This window comes from Ambystoma mexicanum, chromosome 6q (genome assembly GCF_040938575.1).
Source record: "Ambystoma mexicanum isolate Mex_15411 chromosome 6q, UKY_AmexF1_1, whole genome shotgun sequence".
NCBI classification, from domain to species: Eukaryota; Metazoa; Chordata; class Amphibia; order Caudata; family Ambystomatidae; genus Ambystoma; species Ambystoma mexicanum.
The window spans coordinates 1,450,257,456-1,450,276,400 of record NC_090937.1 but is presented as its reverse complement, the minus strand read 5'-3'; the positions used below and the strand labels follow the sequence as shown (position 1 = coordinate 1,450,276,400).

Here is an 18,945-nt window from a genome sequence, read left to right as displayed (position 1 = left end):
TGGGATACATTGCATGTTCAGGTCCCCCCCAAGTATTATTTGAGCACCTCCATAAAGCAATTTGATCTTTTCCAATGCCCTAGCTAGATCAACCAAGAAGTCCTGAAGAGTAGAGCCTTGATGCCTATGGGCTGCTGTGCGCTATATAAATGTAATAAATAAATAAAGAACAGCCGGAGTTCCAATATACATTAATAAGAACCACCTCAAGAGATGGCCTCTGCTGTTTTAGGGTGACCTTACAAACTTGGATTCCCATTTTATTTTTATAGATCATTGTCGTGTCTCCAATAGTGATATTTTTAAACACCATTGACAGACCCCCTGCTGGCCTGCCTTTGGCTTTTTGAAGTGCCGGTTGGATATAAATTATATAGCCTTCAGTCTCAATCGGATTAACCAACCATGTTTCTTGCAACAAGATAACAGCTTTACGGAATAGGTGCTCTTTCATTTTTCTTGAGGTGAAGGTATTCGGACCTCGCGTGTTCCAGCATATCAGGCTCAACCCTGTCTGCTCAAAGAGACTGCATGCCAACCTCCAATTTCTGAAGCACCTGCGCCAATATTTCCGGCAATAGAGAGATAGTCTTGTCTTGAAAATTCTCTCCAGTATCCTTTCCCCTCCTCAGCAGAGTAGCAGACTTCACACCAGCCCCGGGTCCCTCCCTTGCCCGTGATGTCCACTTCGATGTAGTATGGTTTGATTTTGGAGTTTCCGATGGTCGTAGACAAGAAACAAAAGTCCCAACCCTTCCAGTTCTCTTACTGCCCCCATTATTGCTTCTTGACTTGCTCGTGAAAAAAGGCCAACTTCCACCATTTAGGGGTCTGGCGATCCGGAAACTGCACAGATTCAATGTCCTGCAAGCTCAAAAGATAGAGGTTTGATACCCTTTTAAGATGAGACAGAATGACTTCTACTTGTTGTGATTTGATGTTAAGGTGAGCCAAATTTTTGGCATCGCAAAGATGGATTTTTCTTCTTCCTTCGACTTTCCTTGATCAACCGATTGTACTGGTTCCTCGGGAGTAGGGTAAGCAGGTGGGTAAAACCTCCCACGACTGCTGACTTTCCAACTCCTTTGTAGTTCATATCAAGCATACAGTGTTTGCCTTGCCCAGATCTCACTTCTTCTGGCAAAGAGCTTTTTTCTGGGATATTCAGCACATGCTTCAGAAAGATTGGGGCAATTTTCACCTTTGGTCCCTGAATTTCCACCACCCCTGGCTCTGTTGGTACAGGACCTAGGTGAACTCAGGAAAATCGGGGCCACTGGAACCTTCGAGTTGATTATCCCCCAACAGTTCTTACGGCCGAGAGAATTTCTCGTTTCTCTCTGGGCCAAAGTGACACCATGCTCCTCATTCTCTTTCAATTGGATATCCTTGGTCTTATTCTCCAAATCTTGCCAGTCCGTTTGGAGCCTTACACTTAAATTAATTTTAGATAACTTTAAGGGTTTACCCTTAGCTCTTTTTGGTTTTCTCACTCGATTCTCTGTGCATTTCTTTTAGAGATCTTCCTCTGGATTCCTTCTTGTTAGTAGTTGTGGAATTTAAAATATCTTCTTCCCCTGTAGTGATAACTGAAGAAGAGTTCGATAATGATTAAAAAAAAATGTTTTCTTGGGTTTTATACATTTTTGCATCTTTTTTTTTCCGCTCCACTAGTGGTGGTAGAGATTCTTTATTTCTTCTCCTCCTTCTTACCTCTCTCTTCCTAATGCTCTTTCTACCTTTGGAGAGGCGATGGCCGGTCTCTGTCCTGATGGGAGGTTTCCAGAAAGGTCTGCAGCAGGGTTAAGTCTCCCTCTAAGGTCCCCTCTACTACATTGGCCAGCCTTCTAAACGCCTCCAAGACTGACTCTGATAAAGGGGTTTCGACAAAGTGGGAGACTACCTCCTCCACCCTGGCTCCCTCTCCCTCATCCTTTTCTCCTTGCGCTGCCGATTTTAATTGCAATAGAAGATCCTGCAGTAGAATATTATTGGAGTCATCCTTTTTCCTTTTTGTGGCAAGGTATAGTTGTTTTGCTGATAAGTCCATCCCTTGTTTAGTTACCTCCAGTCGTAGATCTTTCAAAATCGGAGCCAATGTTGAGTTTATTGCGTCGTTGCACCCCACCAAGGAAGAATCATAATTTGCTAATTATTTTGTAATTTCCAAAAGAACCCCAGCTTGTGACTGGATTTCCGCCTTTAACAATTTAAAGATCAGGGAGTTCAAAACAAAATTGAGCGCTGATCATGTATTTTAATTTGTTTGTGGACTAGTCAGAGCTGATGAATTCTCTTGTTCTTCAGAACCCCTCACTATTTCCGTTGAGACTGCAGGGGTACAATTTCTCATCTCAGCTCCAACATTCTGCTCATCTGGTGCATCCCCTTCTTTTGAGATTTCATTCAGAAGAACAGAGCCTCTTGGCTCCTTATTGGCAATTCCTCCTAATCCTTGCTTTACTGACTGTCCCTGAGTGACGAGTAGCGAATCCTCGTCATTCACTCTCCTGCTTCTTCTTTTCCCAAAGTGATCTTCAATTTTCCTTTGAATCTTTCTTGTTGTTACTGTGTATTCAAGACCTCGCTTCCAGGATTGTGTGATCGAATGGTTGCCCCTCCATCGATGCCAAGCCTACCACAGATGTTTCTGCTATTCATTTCATATGCATTTGCGCCTTTGTGGAAAGGCTGTGGTTAGATGCTGAAGTGTTCGCAACAACATGGGGAGTGAAAGAAGACAGTTGGACTCCTGCTCCTGATGACTTTATGAAGGAGCCATCCCACTCTGCAGATCTAATATCTTGTAATAAGGTACTGCAAAGCTTCATTCTTGCCCACACCCAAGATCCAAAGTACTGGGCAGTTACTCGAAAAAGAACTTTGTTGGAATCTTGAATAGACGGCCCTTATGCCTTTACATGATTTTCCACTCTCCTGTTTTCATATTTAACTCACCTAATGAATACAGGTGCCTCAACAACAGCTTGACTGCCCAGTTTTAAGGAAACCCTTATCCATTAGGTGTACGATCACAGGACTCGATTGCACTTGTCCTTTTTCTCGCAGATGTAGCTCCTTTAGTACTCTTAACACAAGCAGCTTTTCAAGCAAATCTGTAGCAACCAAAATATCCGAGCGAGTTTAAAGTGGGCGTGCCCCAACAGTCTCCCGCTCGCACAGAGTACAATACTGTACGCTACTAATTGCACAGTTTACGCGTCTAACCAACACAAAAGATGGTCTCATAGCTGCCGACGTGCTCCCCTCCTGGAGAACAATGATGTAATTTCTTAATTGATGCGCTTTTCAAGCCAGTCTGTGACCTAAAGTTTGACCAAATGGGATCAAAGGGAACTATGCCCCAGCAGTATCCCGCTCGTAAAAAAAAATAATAAACTTGTGGATTGCAAAGCTTACACGTCTTACCGGATGCAGGAGGCAGTAGCAAAGCTTCCAAAGTTAACCCCTCCTGGAGTCTCTGGTTCTTTCACCTCTCCGCACCCCGACGGACCACGATAGACCACTTGCAACTCCACTTGCGCTCTGCCTTGCAAAGGGAGTTAAATAGAGTCTTGTGAAGCATAGAAGTCACTGGCTCTGCTTCTTCAGTGGAAATAGAAAAAATCCTGCAGTCTGACCACGATAGACCACTTGCAACTCCACTTTCTTTCCCAGCACTTATCAGACACCTTCTATCTGTGCCTTAAATGTAGCACTTGCCACCCGCTGGCTGCACTACCTCTTTTTTTAGTTTTTCTTTCCTATGTACAGCACTTTCCACCTCCCCCCTTGCCCTTGCACTTCCCCCTTCCCTCTCCCTGCACTGGTGCATTCTCAATGTCACTGGGCCTAGCAAAATCGTTGTTTTTGTTCTCCCTTCTTCCCCTCCCTTGCCTTGTCGCGCTCTGAAACACGTGTATGAGCGCGATACAAATAAAATATCAATATCAATAGAATGAAGCTCGGGGAACTTTTTGTGCAGTCACTCTTGGACCTGCACGACTTAATGCAGCATAAAAATGTTAGTGTTGCACCGGTGGGAGCAGAGAACAGAGACATAGAGATCCCCCACTCCGTTTGCAAAAAGTGAAAAAGGGTTTCTGCGCCCATCTATTACTGCGCCACAGTGAAGTTCAGGTATCAACCAAAACCAGTTTTTCTTAATTCATCTTATATTTATTGATCGCCCATAAAGATGACACGTGTTTCGGCACCCTAAGTGTGCCTTTTTCAAATCTGGGCATTAAGGCTTGATATACTATATACAAGATAGCAGAATTTCAATAAAACTAAAATGAAGAGGCAATTTTTGTGATGTATAGATAAAACAGATTCCCAGGGGTTCCCAAAAAACCAAATGCATATCAATCATATTATCCAGCATATGACCCGAACAGATAAGCATTTTTGTTAAGAACACAAAACAAAATATATCACCAGTTTGTTTCCACTACATTATGATTCCGAGAAAACGTGTAAATCCATCAAAACATAAAAACAGAAAACATACCATCATGGCGCCCAAATGTGGTGCCGGGACATGAGAAAAAGTCGTAGCGTGAGCGATCACCATGGGATAGGAAGGGGAGGGAGGGAAACATCATTGGTAGAACAGGAAAAAAATAACAGAAAATAACTAGATTTTAGTTTATATTTCACTTGCTAGTTAGATTTAAAATAGATCTGTCTCCAGATAGCGCTTACCTATCGTCGGAATGCGTGCACTGATCTCGTGTTGTCACAGAGAGTCCCATCAGACTCCTAAGTGCTGCGAGCACTTCAACAAGAAAAACGAGCACAGTGGGAGAATATGTTAATTTCCCCTGCTTGATACCATGTCGAAGTTTTATTTTGTGTTAAGAGTTTTGTTTCTATCAGGATTCGGGTATCTGACAAACCTCCTATTTATTATAAAATGATTAATTAATTATTCATACTAAAGTACCCGACCTGGAGATGTTGCATTTAAATTTTAACTAGGTTACGTTTTCTCCAGGTTTCTAATAGGAGCAGATACTCAAGCAAAGAGATTAAACTTGGTCATTAAAAGAACCTTATTTTCTTGGGTTGGTCTGTCTTGCTCGCTAAGTGTTTGTAACCTAGGTGTCTGTATCACTTTGTTTTAGGCTGTTAGAATGCTTGTTCTGGAGTAGCCTCTGACTTCAAATCTTGTAGACAAAGTTTCACATTCCTTCTTGAAACTCCTTTGATCATAACAGTTCCTACCTGCTCTGATATACTCCCCTTTGGGGATGTTCCGAATTATGAGTTCATAATAGCAACTAGTGGCATGTAATGTTGAATTCACTTCCAACTTTTCCGGTACGTTCTGGTTTCGAGATAGATTGTCAAATCCAAAAAGTTAATCTCTGTATTGCTGCATTCTCCTGAAAATTCAATACCTAAGTCCTTATTGTTGATTTCTTGCCTGAACAGTTCCAGTTCTTGTGGTGTGCCCTTCCATACGAACAGGACATCGTCAATATAGCGGGTCCATTTTACAACATGTTGACTGTATGTTTCTTTAGTATAAATTTGTAAGTCCTCGAACATGCCCATCACCAGGTTTGCTAAGGCTGGTGCATACTTCACACCCATGGCTACCCCATGGTTTTGCTTGAAGAAGGTGTTATTAAACGTAAAAATACTGTTGTCCAGTGTACCCATGAGCATTCCTTTAAGCATACAAACAAACGGGAAATGTGATGCCGATTCTTGTTTGAATGCATAGTCAATTGTGTCCAGGGCAAGGTCGTAGCCGATGGAGGTATACAGGGCCTTGACGTCCCATGTTGCTAAATAATAAGACGGATGCCATTGTATACTTTCAATAATGTTGATTGCTGAGGTTGAATCCTTAAGGTATGCCTGTACCATTTTTCCTTGTGACTCAGTATATGATCTATATACTCTGAAATGGATTCCGTGGCCCAGCCTATTCCACTCAGTATGGGTCTGCCTTCCGGGATGGTTGTGAATGGGTTATGTATTGTAGGAAGAAAATAGATCATAGGTAATATTGGTTTTGGTATAAACAGGAATCTTTTTTCCTCATCGGTGATGAGGCCTTATCTGTGCCAGCCATATATTTGGTCCTTAAGGTCTTGAACAATCTGAATCTTGGGATTGCCTGGTAGTATTTCATAGCAATTTGGTGTGTCCAGATGGTTTTGAGCCATCTTAATATAGTCCAGGCGGTTCATGATGACTATATTTCAGCCTTTATCAGCTTCTTTGATAACAATTGTATGGTCTTTCTCCAATTTCTTTAAAGCGGTTTACTCCTGAGCTGTTAGATTTTCCTGTTCGTTTTTTCTGCCCATCCTCTTCTGATTGTCCTCTATTTTTTGTAGATCTTTCATCACTGATTTATCGAAGGCATCAATCATGTTATCCGGTGAAAATTGAGGTAGGAATTTAGAAGTTGGTTTGAGTTCTTTCTGGGTTAAGCTGATCGGTGCAATTGTTAGTTCATGCATTGTTTGGTGAATGGGAAATGTTTCTGTCTCTTGTAATGATCTTAAGAGATGAATATTGTCTAGTTCTTCTATTGTGACTTCGCTCCTTGTGGCTACATCTCTTGGTTGTTTATATGCGGTTATTTGAGTCACAAAGAACTTTTTAAGTTTGCGCACAAATTTAAAAAGATCAATATGCACTTGCATGGATTCCATGTATGCTGTAGGAGCAAATGATAGTGCTTTATTCAGCAGACTGATTTCATCTTGTTTTAGTTCAACGTCTGATAGGTTCATCGCTAGGTTAGTTATTGACTCTTCTTGGCTTCTTCCCTTGTTGCTGCTCTTGTTAATCTTCGGTAATCTTCTAAGGTGTCTGGGTTGCCGAAGTCTACCCAACCCCCTCCTTCCTCTTCTCCAAGTAAAGGTTGTTTCTTGGTAGGTAGGTTTGTTACTTGAAAATGGACTTGTTTGGGTGTTTGGATCCTATTTCTTTTTTTATATCTACGTATCTGATTGAGGAAGCCTTTACCAGTTCTACTTCCGTCTTCTTCTGTGTTCGGTTCACCTTCTGCTGTTTCTTCTGCATCTGAGCTCAGTGCTGAGCTGGCAGGTGATGTATTTGGTGTACTCTCCTTAGATTGTGTCTAATTTTGCCTCTATATTTTAATTTTATTGAAATTCTGCTATCTTGTATATAGTATATCAAGCCTTAATGCCCAGATTCGAAAAAGGCACACTTATGGTGCCGAAACACGTGTCATCTTTATGGGCTATCAATAAATATAAGATGAATTAAGAAAAACTGGTTTTGGTTGATACCTGAACTTCACTGTGGCGCAGTAATAGATGGGTGCAGAAACCCTTTTTCAATATCAATAGAAGCAAAGCCTCAGATACTGGATGCAAAAGGTCCTCCAGGGGACACCCCTACCTCTGATGTGGGAGACACAGCGCAGGAGGTGGGGAAGTTGGCTTTTTTTGTGCCTGGCGAATGGACCTCATCCGATTCCTGGAAACACTTCAATCGTAACCAGCTGCTCTGGCAGTTGCCACTTCCATGAAGGTGTCTGAAAGATCAGGAATAGGCCGGCAACAGAATGTGCTTGCAGGGGTGCAAACATGTTGTGTAGAACACCATTCATTTTCATCAGCCACACAAGGATTGATGTGTGTTACTACTTCCTTTCACTGGAGGAAGTCGCTCTTGGCATTTGTCTACAACCAACAACAAAGTCTGTGCTAATCAAACAGGTTTCCTGTAAGCAAGTGGGGTTGGGGTCCTGCTTCTGCTAATTTGCAGGTTTTAGGGGTTTGCAGGATCACAAAGTGGCACAAGCGAATAGATACCCCCCCAATCAGCAGTGAAAAAAAAAAGAACTTTATTTTTTCTCCCATTCCTCCTCTGCCACTGGATCCTTTTCAAGCTTTTGGTCTCACAGCACTTCTGTAGGTGGACGGCTGTTTCCCCACAAAGAGGCTTGGAGGACCATCAAGTCTGATCCGTGGGTTTTGTCTGTGGCAACCGGAGGGTTCTGTTGCAGTCCCCGCTGAGTCGGCTGGCAGCTGCCAATCACCAGTAGGAGCTGATCAGGAAGTCACTGTTTGCCACATGGGGACTCCATTGGGTGGACTTGTTTGCCAGCCTCGGAAAAAGAAAGGCCTCTTCTAGGCACCAAGAGTCACGGGTTGACTTCTTCGGGAATGGACTGGAAATTTTATGGAACTTGATCTTAGCTTTTGTGTTGCTGCACGTCCATCAGGTATTTTGGAAGCTTTAGAAGGCAAAAAACTGCTCCCTCATATTTGATAGTTCTCTGGTCGTCACCAAAATTCTGTTTTTTGGATCTCGTGAATCTATCGATTCGGAATCCCGCTTTCAGTTCGTACAGCCTTACTATCACAGGAGAACGGCCAGATTCTTTACCCCCCCCCCCACCTTCAATCATTTAACTGCACCAATCGCTACATGTAGTGTGTTTCTTCGGTCACCTGGGACTGGAGGAAAATATGTGCTTCATTCAGGCTGCAAGGAAAGCATTGACACATGCTCAATATAAGCACAAGTGTCTGGGGTTCTGCCACTGGAGTTCAGGGAATCCTTTGTCAGCCTCTTTGGACAATGTACTCTCGTGTTCCATCAAGCTTAACTGCCTCTGGCATTCTAGTTACATTCTGTACGATTTACCTCTCAGCGTTTGGAGCTTACCTCACTTCAGGCCATCAATTTTTCTTGTTCTCCAACCACATGGTGAAACATTGCTTCATTGTTTTGTGTTTTCCATTCAATCCATGAAGACACCCTTACCCTCAGTGAGATCTTTACATTATCCTGACACCCATTTGCCACAAACCCTCGGAGCCAATAAGCAACTGAGATCTGACCTGTGTCCTGGAAGGCAGCTTTCATGGTTGCTATAACTTCAGCAAGGCCTATAGGTGAACTTCAGGACCTATCACCGGAGGAACCATTCACAATTGTACACCAAGACAAGGTGGCCCTTGACACTCGCACTTCGTTTTTACCCAAAGTTATATCAGACTTTCATATTAACCAGGAATGAACACTCCCCATCTTTTTCACTAACAACCTTCGGTTCCGGGAAGGCCCTCCACTGTCTGAAATTGAAAATAACCATGAGATTCCATCTGGACAGGACAGTAAAGGTCAGAACCTCAAGTAGGCACTTTGTAATGCTTGGAAGCTGCAATGCAGGTTCACAGGCGTCCAAGGTCACTATCTCTAGATTGGTTGTGTCATGCATACTGAACATTTACTCAATTCAGGGCTCCACGCCCACCGTGTGAGTGCCAAAGTGGCTTTGTTCACTTTTTATGGAGATATTTCCCGTGGGACTCACTAGCCAGAGTTGCAACTTGGTACTCCTTCTGCATTCTACAGACACTATTGTATGGATGCAAGATCAAGGTCTGATGCTCAGTTCGGACAAGCGTTCCTGAAAAATCTCATGTTAGCTGGTAACTGGACCATCCATCGCCGGTGTGGGTCGGTGCTTCGTAATCTCACAGAAGTATGGAGGAAATATATGGGAATAATAAAGTTACTCAGCATTGTGACTACTGGACTTCTACTCCAGAGTGCCCTTTTCTCCATATCGTACCCCTCTGAAAACAGCTTAGTCATTAGTCGGGGACTGACCTTGGCTGTATCACTGAGGGTGGGCAAGGAATGGTGAGGGCAAGGATACACATGTGATTGGCTTTGCATAAAAGGATAGACATTTTTTGTTTTGCAAAAAATAAAACTCCAGTCCCGTCTGATAGGACAAGCATGGGGCATGCAGTCCTTTAAGTATGGAGGAACAAAATCTTTGGATTAGGAGTGCAGTAGTCACCAAGGGGAGTAACATACATACATACATACATACATACTTAGTTGTGCACATAGGAGTGCACAACTAAGTAACCAATGCAGGCTACAGAAAATGAAGGGGGAAAAGTAAGGTGTGGGGAATCTCCTTTCATTGGGAACTAGAGGGACTAACCAGGGCACCCCAAGCAAAGTGAGTTGAGAAAGCGAGGGAGACTAAAGAGACCTCCTTTCACCCTAAAAATTCAGTCAGGATCCAGATCATTAGTCAATATGCTGTGGATTCCAATGAAGGTAATGGGGTGGAAAGTTGAAAAAAGAAAAACGTTCCTAACCCTATGCCAGCAATAAACACAATGTTGTAGGGTTTGTTACTCCACCCCCATAACCATCTAATGTATGTGTATTTCTCCAGCATGGGGTCTGGCATGGATTCACATGCTCATGAATATTCTCCGTCGTCAGGCTGGGAATCCTCGGTAAAGAAAAAATCAGTATCAGTTTCGTTTCTGATCTGTCTTTCGTAGTAGTAACCAATCACTGATCTCTGCGTCATACTGAACACAGCCAATGACTGCCCTCTACCTAAGCCCCGCCTCTGGCAGCCATCTTCAGATTTTTACCGCACGTTCAAGTGTTGGGATCCTCGTGCTATTGCTCTCGAGCGTTAGTGCTATTTTTTCACGTTGTTTCTCAAAGAATTTCTCTTTCGGTCAAAAGTGCCTCAAGCTCCACCGTTTCTTCATCCGATCAACGGGGACCCGTGTCGGATTCGTCTACGCCCCTCAAGGGTGAAGATTTCGTCGAGCCACGCTTTTGGAGGACTACAGAAGTTTCTCGGGCCCATCTCGGACATGGCCCAGGAGAAGGGAAGCTCGACGCCCGGAAAGCTGTTCAGGGTCTGCCCTGGATGCCAGCTTCAGAATGTCTTTAAGGAAGACGAACACTCCCTCTGTCTTTACTGCCTACATGAGGACAAGACGCACGTGGAGAAGGACTGTGCGTTTTGCGGCAATATGTCGGAGCGGACCATGAAGGACCGCCATCAACGTCTCACCAACTGGCTGGAAGGGAAGAGCCCGTCAGGCGAGAAAAAGAAGAAGTCCGAGCAGTCTTCTAAGACCTTTGAGGACACCCCGGCGGCGAGGGTCCAACACAAGGCCAAGCACCGCGAGTCCGCTGGCACCGGGAGCGCCGAACGGTCGGGCTCTACGGGCGCCAGGCAGGGCGCATCCTCCCCGGCACCATCAACCACGAGCCAACGCTCTGGTTCGGGTAAGAGGAAGGCCGAGCACCCGGCGAAGCTCCTGGAGAGACCCCGGTCGAGCTCGAAGGCCCGATCGGAGGGGGGGCGAGGCAGTGACCCTCCGCCCAGGGAGAAGGCGGTGAGCGCACCTAAGGTGGTGAAAGCCTTAATCCATCCGGCCAAGGCCTCTATCGAGACAGTCGCGGCGGCCCTGGCTCAGCCTGTGGAGGCTACACCATTGGTGGCGACCTCGGGCTCAGAGTCTCCCTGCCACCGCGGAGGGAGTCCTCTTTTATGCCCATCGACAGGACCCTGTGATGGTTGAGCTAAAACATGGCGCTGGTGCGCAGTGCATTCTGGGGGAACTCAGAGCCATGATGGATATTTATCCATGCCTCAGTGGAAAGCTACACTTGCTTTGCGAAACAACATGTTTTCAACGTTATTTGCTGATGGGCTTGGAATGCAGGCCTTCCCAGCCAAGGACACGGCGCTGGGAAAGCTAAGATCCGCAGGTGCCGGTTGGTACCTGATAGCGAAGTTTGTTTTGGGTTTGCTCGGCCTGTGCCAAGGTTTTGAGATGAGTTATGGAATTGTTTCCCGGGGCGTTTAGGAGAGAGAAGTGCTTTGCTCCTTGAGGTTACTGTCGGTTGATTCAGCTGGCAACCAACGGTCACCCATCAATGCGCAAGCGCACTGCCAGAAGGTTCGAGAAGGTGCCACCCCTTGTTGAGGAGGGCATATATGCGGAAGCCCTTAGCGGTCAGACGGGATAAGCACAAAGACTTCAGTCGGAGGGGGGACGCTTCGGTCCGACACTCCTGTGGGTTGTTGTGCTCTTGGCCTGGCTGTTATCGGGGTCTTTCAGCCGCTTCTGGCCAGATGAAGTTCCATTAAGCTACGCCCACGGTGATGTATTTCTTTCTTTGACTTCTTTATGTTTTTTGTGATCTATGCCCATGTGAGTTGTATGAGCTATTTCTATGTACCTGTAAGCTTTGAATAAATAGCCGTAAAGAGCTGATTATCTTCTAAAGTGTGCGTGGCTGTGAATTATTGTGTCTGTTTTTGGGTTGAAGTATTTGCTCTATAATTGCACTGGTGATTTATGGTAGTTCCGTGCACTTTTTAGAGGAGAGCAATACAGACCCCTGTGAAACCTCCGACGGAGAAGAAAAAGGGGGGGCAGGAGGTCATCGTGGATTCGGCCTCAACCTCTGAGGAAGAGCTGATCGAAGTCTTGAGCCACGGCGTTGGCGTGGAAGAAGACCAGCCCGTCGGGAGCGACCCCGACGTAGGAGACGACGATAACGTCGAGGGTGCCGAAGGGGCTCCTGACCGCCCGTCGGACTCCCCTCAACAAGTGCCGCAAGACAACTCTGCGGCCATTTTGTTGGCTAGACAGTCCTTATGCTCGGAGATAAGGATGAGACTGCCGTTACCACCAGCGGAGGAACCGCTCCCGACGGGGGACCCGGAGCCAGGCCCTTCTGGGAGCCCTCCCCCTAGGAGAAGGATTCATCCTCCACCTCCTTTTCAGCCATTGCGCCCTGTTCAGCCCTCTTCCCCGTCCACGACACGTGGGGATGATACGGGGACTGACACGGCCGCGACGGGTACAGACGACGAGGTTTACGACGAGGATCTGCCGTTGTCACCTCCCACCCGGGCTTCCCCGCCCGACGAGATTGGATCGTTTCACTCCATGATCGCCAGGGCATCCGAGCTTTTCCAGCTCTGCCCGGAAGAGAAGAAGAAGGAAGGTTTCCTTTATCAACGGCGCAAGGCCAAGAGGAAGCCGGTCCTCTCTGTACCTCTACTGGATGATATTTGGGATGAGGGCCTCGCCCTCCTCAAGAACCCATCCACGACGCCGGCTAGAAGGGATCGGTACGAGAAGAAGTACCGGCTCCCGGACGCGGCCCCCTTGTGCCTTTGGGCACAGCCGACCCCGGACTCGGTCGTCTCCGCGGCGGCCAGGAAGAAAGCGGGGGGGGGTGGGCGCGGCCTCTACGTCGACCTCCCCGCCGGACGGCGAGGGAAAGAAATTAGATACAATGGGACGCAGAGTCATCTCGTCTGCAGCGACGACGATTAAGGCGGCCAACGCCTTGGCTATCGTAGCCCGCTACGACAGGGAGTTGTTGTACAAACTGGCCCCCCTGCTGGACTTCCTACCGGACAACAAGAGGGCGGAAGCCCTAGAGATCTTGCAGGAAGGAGAGGTGGCGTCAGACCACGCCATTACGATTGCGACGGACATCGCTGACACTGGATTTCGCCAGTTGGGCAACGGCGTGTGCCTTAGGCGGCGTGGATGGCTCAAGGCTACTGACTTCCGTCAGGACGTGCAGACCAGTGTCTTGGACATGCCGTTCGACGGAAACAACCTGTTTGGGAAAACAGTGGACGACTCCCTTCAAGCCATCAAGGCAGACACGGAGACGGCCCGGGCTCTTGGGGTTCTCCAGCAACGGCGGCCGCCCTTTCGGAGCGGCGGAGGCAAACAGGGGGCCTCCAAAGGTTCCAGCGGCGGATTTTCCACCTACCGTCAAGAGGCCCGTTCGTCGTCACAGGAAGCTTACAGGAGACGAGGCAAGTCAGGCGGACCCCGCCGTCGTCGCCAAGGAGGACAAGGCGGCAAAGCCTCGTCTAAGCAGGACTGAACCGGCCGTGGGGTCGAGCCCCCACTGAAGCACCCCGGTGGGAGGCCGGCTGGCGAGCTTCGTCAGCGTGTGGGAGTCCATCTCTACCGACCGTTGGGTGCTGGACGCCCTAGCTCAGGGTCACGCGCTCGAGTTTCTAAAGAGGTGCCCGCGCGTCCCCCTGTGGCCAGGAAAGAACATCACGTCCCTCAACTTCTCTTGGAGGTAAAGGCGATGCTCAAGAAGGGCGCCATCGAGCTTGTCCCAAAGAGGCTTCGGGGCTCCGGAGTTTACTCAAGATACTTCCTCGTGAAGAAGAAGACGGGAGGATGGCGTCCCATCCTACGACGACTGAACAAATTCATCAAGGCACAGAAGTTCCGGATGGTCACCCTCCAACACGTCCTGGGTCAACTGGAGGAGGGCGATTTCCTGTCGTCGTTGGATTTGGAGGATGCCTACTTCCATATTCCCATCCTAAAGGGACACCGAAAGTTTCTCAGGTTCGTGGTCCAAGGGCGTCACTACCAGTTCAAAGCCCTTCCCTTCGGATTGAGGTCGGCACCCAGGGTGTTCACCAAGTGCCTCGCACCGGTGGCGGCGCAGCTGCGCCGAGAGGGGATCCATGTCTACCCCTACCTGGACGACTGGCTCATCCGAGCGAAGACGAAGGAGCTCGCCATGGAGCACACGGCAATGACAGTCCAACTACTCACGGACCTGGGATTCTCCATAAACTACGCCAAGTCACACCTGGTGCCCGCGCAAGACGCACTGTTTGTGGGAGCGAAGCTCGACACAGTGTCGCTTGTGGCCTCTCCGTCGGAGGAAAGGACGAGAGCCATCTTGGGCAAGGTGCAGCGGATGCTGGTTGCGGACGCGGCCAGAGTGAGGTCCATCAAGTCCCTCCTCGGAATGATGTCTTCTTGCATTTACCTCAACCGCCTGTGCAGGCTCCGGATGCGCCCGTTGCAGGAGTTCCTGGATGCGCGCTGGATCCAGACAACGGGCAGCTTCGAGGAGAGGATCACACTCGACGAGAGTTTCCGACGTGCGATCCGGTGGTGGGGCACCCGCGCGCATCTGCAGCGGGCATGGACTTCCAGACCCCCGGCCACCAGGAGACAGTGACCACGGATGCCTCCCTGGAAGGGTGGGGAGCGCACACCGAAAATCTGCACGCGAGAGGCCTTTGGCTTCCAACGGAGAAGTCCCTCCATATCAACGTCCTGGAGCTCGGTGCAGTGTTTTGGGCCCTCAGGTCCTTTCTTCCGTCCCTCAAGGGCAAGGTGGTGAGGATCTTCAACGACAACACCACCACCATGTTCTACATCAGGAAACAGGGCGGAACCAGGTCCCCAGCCCTGTCTAAGGAGGCGCAGGACCTGTGGCATTGGGCCGCCGCCCAAGGGATGTTCCTGGTGCCGTTTCATCTGGCAGGGATAAAAAACACCATCGCCGACTCGCTCAGCAGAGAGCTGCACTCGTGCCACGAGTGGGAACTACGACAGGATCTAGTGGACCGCCTCTTCCGACGGTGGGGCACACGCCAGATCGATCTGAACTCCAAGTGCCGGAGGTTCGCCAGCAGGTTTCCCCAGCCGAGGAGCATGTGCGATGCTTTCTCGTTCCCCTGGGAGGGCCTGTTTCTATACGCGTTCCCTCCATTGCCATTGCTGATCCGGCTCATCAACCAGCTCAAGAGGTCACGGTGCAGGATGATCCTCGTCGCACATGCGTGGCCGAGGCAGATATGGTTCCCGGACCTTCTGGACTTGTCAGCGTCCCCGTCAATCAAGCTTCCAGTGGACGCGGATCTTCTCTCCAGGGAAGGAGGCGCCATCCTCCATCACGACCCGAAGCCGCTGAGCTGGCAGGCCTGGCTCCTGCAGCGTTAGAGTTTGGAGGATACGACATACCGGCCGACTGCATAGAGGTTCTTGCAAAGGCCAGGGCGTCCTCAACTCTTAAATGCTACGGACACAAATGGAAGAGGTTCTCTGTCTGGTGCCACGCACAGAAGATTAACCCTATACGGATTACGGCTCCCCAAGTACTGCCGTACCTACTGACGCTGGCCAAGGTTGGACCGGCGCACGCGTCCATCAAGATTCATCTTGCTGCAATCTCCCGATACACCAGGACCACGGGGCGGACGTCTTTGTGGTCTCATCGTCTGGTGAAAGAGTTCATGAAGGCACTGTTCAGATTGTTCCCGTCGGTGAAGGCTCCGGCCCCGGCGTGGGAGCTCAACGTGGTGCTGACCAAGCTCATGGGACCTCCGTTCGAGCCTCTGCACTCGGCTCCGTTGAAGTTCTTGTCGTGGAAAACGGCGTTTCTTGTGGCCATCACCTCCGCATGACGGGTGGGAGAGATCCAGGCCCTTTCCTGCAAGACCCCGTACTTGACTTTTCACGACTCAAGGGTAGTGCTCAGGACGCACCCCTCTTTCATGCCAAAGGTGCCGTCGGACTTCCACCTCAACGAACCCTTGGTGTTGCCTGTTTTCTTCCTGTCGCCTTAGTCACCGGCTGAAAGGACTTTGCACTCGCTGGATGTGGCTAGAGCGCTGAAGTTCTACGTGGACCGCACGAAGTGTTTTCGGAAGACGTCACAACTCTTTGTGAACTTTGGACCTGTCAATCAGGGGAAGGCTCTCTCGAAGGCTTCCATTTCCAGATGGCTCTCCGGCTGTATCATGTACTGTCATCGGTTGGCAAACCGACCGCTGCCTGGCCGTCCGAGAGCCCATTCCACCAGAGCGATCGCAGCTACCACGGCGTTCCTATCTGGTGTGCCCCTGCTGGACATCTGCAGGGCTGCTACGTGGAGGTCGACGCACACCTTCACGAAATTCTACTGCGTCGATCGGGATTCCAGGGAGGAGTCCAGGGTCGGCCAAGCAGTGCTGCGCAACCTGTTCGCCTAAGGTGAGCCTGGTGAGGAGGTAAGAATTGCTTAATGTTGAGTTTGATGTAATGCTTAATGTTGAGCCTTTGCCACCTCCCGTGGTTGTGCATGTGTGTACTGCTATGTATTCTCTATTCATGAGCATGTGAATCCATGCCAGACCCCATGCTGGAGAAGGAACAAGTTACTTACCTGTAACTGTTGTTCTCCAGCATGGGTCTGGCATGGATTCACATGCGAACCCTCCCGCCTACCCCTCTGCGGCTCTGCACTTGGTCATACTGCCACTTCACGTGCTACCAAATCTGAAGATGGCTGCCAGAGGCGGGGCTTAGGTAGAGGGCAGTCATTGGCTGTGGTCAGTATGACGCAGAGATCAGTGATTGGTTACTACTACGAAAGACAGATCAGAAACGAAACTGATACTGATTTTTTCTTTACCGAGGATTCCCAGCCTGACGACGGGGAATATTCATGAGCACGTGAATTCATGCCAGACCCATGCTGGAGAACAACAGTTACAGGTAAGTACCTTGTTCCATCTCCTACACCTGTACATTGTTCCATTGCTTCCTGAAGCTAATGTTGCTCTCTGTAAATACCCATAATAAAATACCATCTGACATCACGTAACGGGAACCCTGAAAGATGTTTTTTCCATCATGTATACATCTTACATTTCCATAACTTGAATTAAAAATGTGCTGTGCTGTTTATAATCAATTCAATTATTTTTTGTTTTCTTTTCTTTTTCACCCAGAAATGGATCAGAAACTTTCTGAATTGGTGGAGGAGCTCACTACCTCTGGTGAACCACAACTGAATCCAGAGAAAATGAAGGAACTAAAGAAAATCTGCAAGTATGAGTAGTTAGTAACCTAATATGTTAATACTTTTTGTACATGCAAAGCTGTTTTCCAGAGTTGATAATCCATTATAAGAAGAGACAGAAAAGGTTTAACAGCATGCTGGGAATGCCTAGTGCCAAGGCCTTCTTGTAGTTTGAGCTAGCTACACTGTGCTATTTCTGCCAAATTCCTGAGTGTTGGCGTTGTATGTTGTGCACGTTAGGCTTATGTTCAAACAGACCCTGCAGCTTCTAGCAATCTGGGACTCAGGATTTATCAATCTGAAATATAGTGTAACATTTCCAAAATGCTGCTAAAACGGTACAACATTAACAGGGCATGATATGAATCTGTATGAAGGACGCCTGATGACCACAGCTGTCGCTCAGTAGCACAATACTGCTTTAGATGGACCTTTTCAGTTAAGGGAGCACAATGTGTGAATGGGGAGAAGGCTAGAATGCGCTGCGTGTCAAAAAGTTTTCAGGAGATTTTAAGATGTCAGAATATGCAGTTGCAAAGGGAAAGCCTTCAGTCGATAGTAAGTGAGAAGTCAACTGACTGAACAATCCAAAGCCCCTCTCGCACCCCTTGTTCTATCCCATGCTACCAGCTCAACCTCCATCTGTCGGGCCTTTTTAAAAAGGGAACCCTTTACGGGTCTCCCTAAATCACTGTCTCGGCCTGACCGGGCGCATCAGATCCAACCTTTAAATCTTCTCTCACACAATAATTCTCGATCATAACTCTCCTCTATGGCAAACACCGTTATGCAAGGTAAGGAGGATTGGGCCTCCGTCCAGCCTCTGCGCTATGAAAATGCTGCCTGTATGTCCCGAAACCTCAGCTACAACCGTCATACTGCCTCGTTTAGTTGCCATGTTTACCTTGTGTACTTTACCCTCCAGTGTCTCATCGCCAACTTCTGATGCAACCGTTGCTGCCCCCGGCCTCTCGGGGTCCTCTGGGCTCACATAGATTAACTCACGGCCTTCCCGCTCCCCTTTCTGGCCTGTTTGACTTGGGCCTAGCAAGAGGGAACAGAAACTAAACTACCTCATCTAAGAACTTAATCCAGGTCATTAATGCGCCACACGGCTGCCGGTCTACCTCTCTTGTCACAATCTCTGATTTATGCAACATGTTAATCTGTTATTACTTAGCTACTATTTCGCCTTTATCTTCGTGAAGTGCAGCATGCCCAGTCTGCATACACACTCGAACTTTGTCCCCTATGCTTGCCTGCATGCCTGTAGTTGCCCCTGTTCCATGAGGTGAGGCTTCCACAGTCTGCACACATACACCCATGTTGTCTCATTTGCTTGTCTGCATGCCTAATGTAACCCCCGTACCATGAGATGAGGCTTTACCAGTCTGTTTGCACACTAATTCTGTCTGTAACCGATACACACGTTCTCGATGCCTGGAAGTTTTGTGCGCTGACATGAAAGCAAAAATAAATAAAATAAAACCCATTGGGGCAAACACATTCTGCTCCTGGTCT

The 18,945-nt window shown here is 48.2% G+C and overlaps 1 protein-coding gene across 4 annotated transcripts in view; it reads left to right on the top strand.

Moving 5' to 3' along the window:
- The window catches only part of UVSSA (UV stimulated scaffold protein A), a 765,945-nt gene that overhangs the window by 39,535 nt on the left and 707,465 nt on the right, over positions 1–18,945 (top strand). For 3 of the 4 annotated variants that reach the window (XM_069632154.1, XM_069632156.1, XM_069632153.1), the window contains one exon: positions 17,354–17,453. In XM_069632154.1, coding sequence (XP_069488255.1) covers positions 17,356–17,453 — 98 coding nt within the window. In that variant the 5' untranslated portion in view covers positions 17,354–17,355. Of the gene's footprint in view, positions 1–6,356; positions 6,413–17,353; positions 17,454–18,945 lie in introns of all 4 variants that reach the window. The other variant, XM_069632155.1, reaches the window with a different exon arrangement.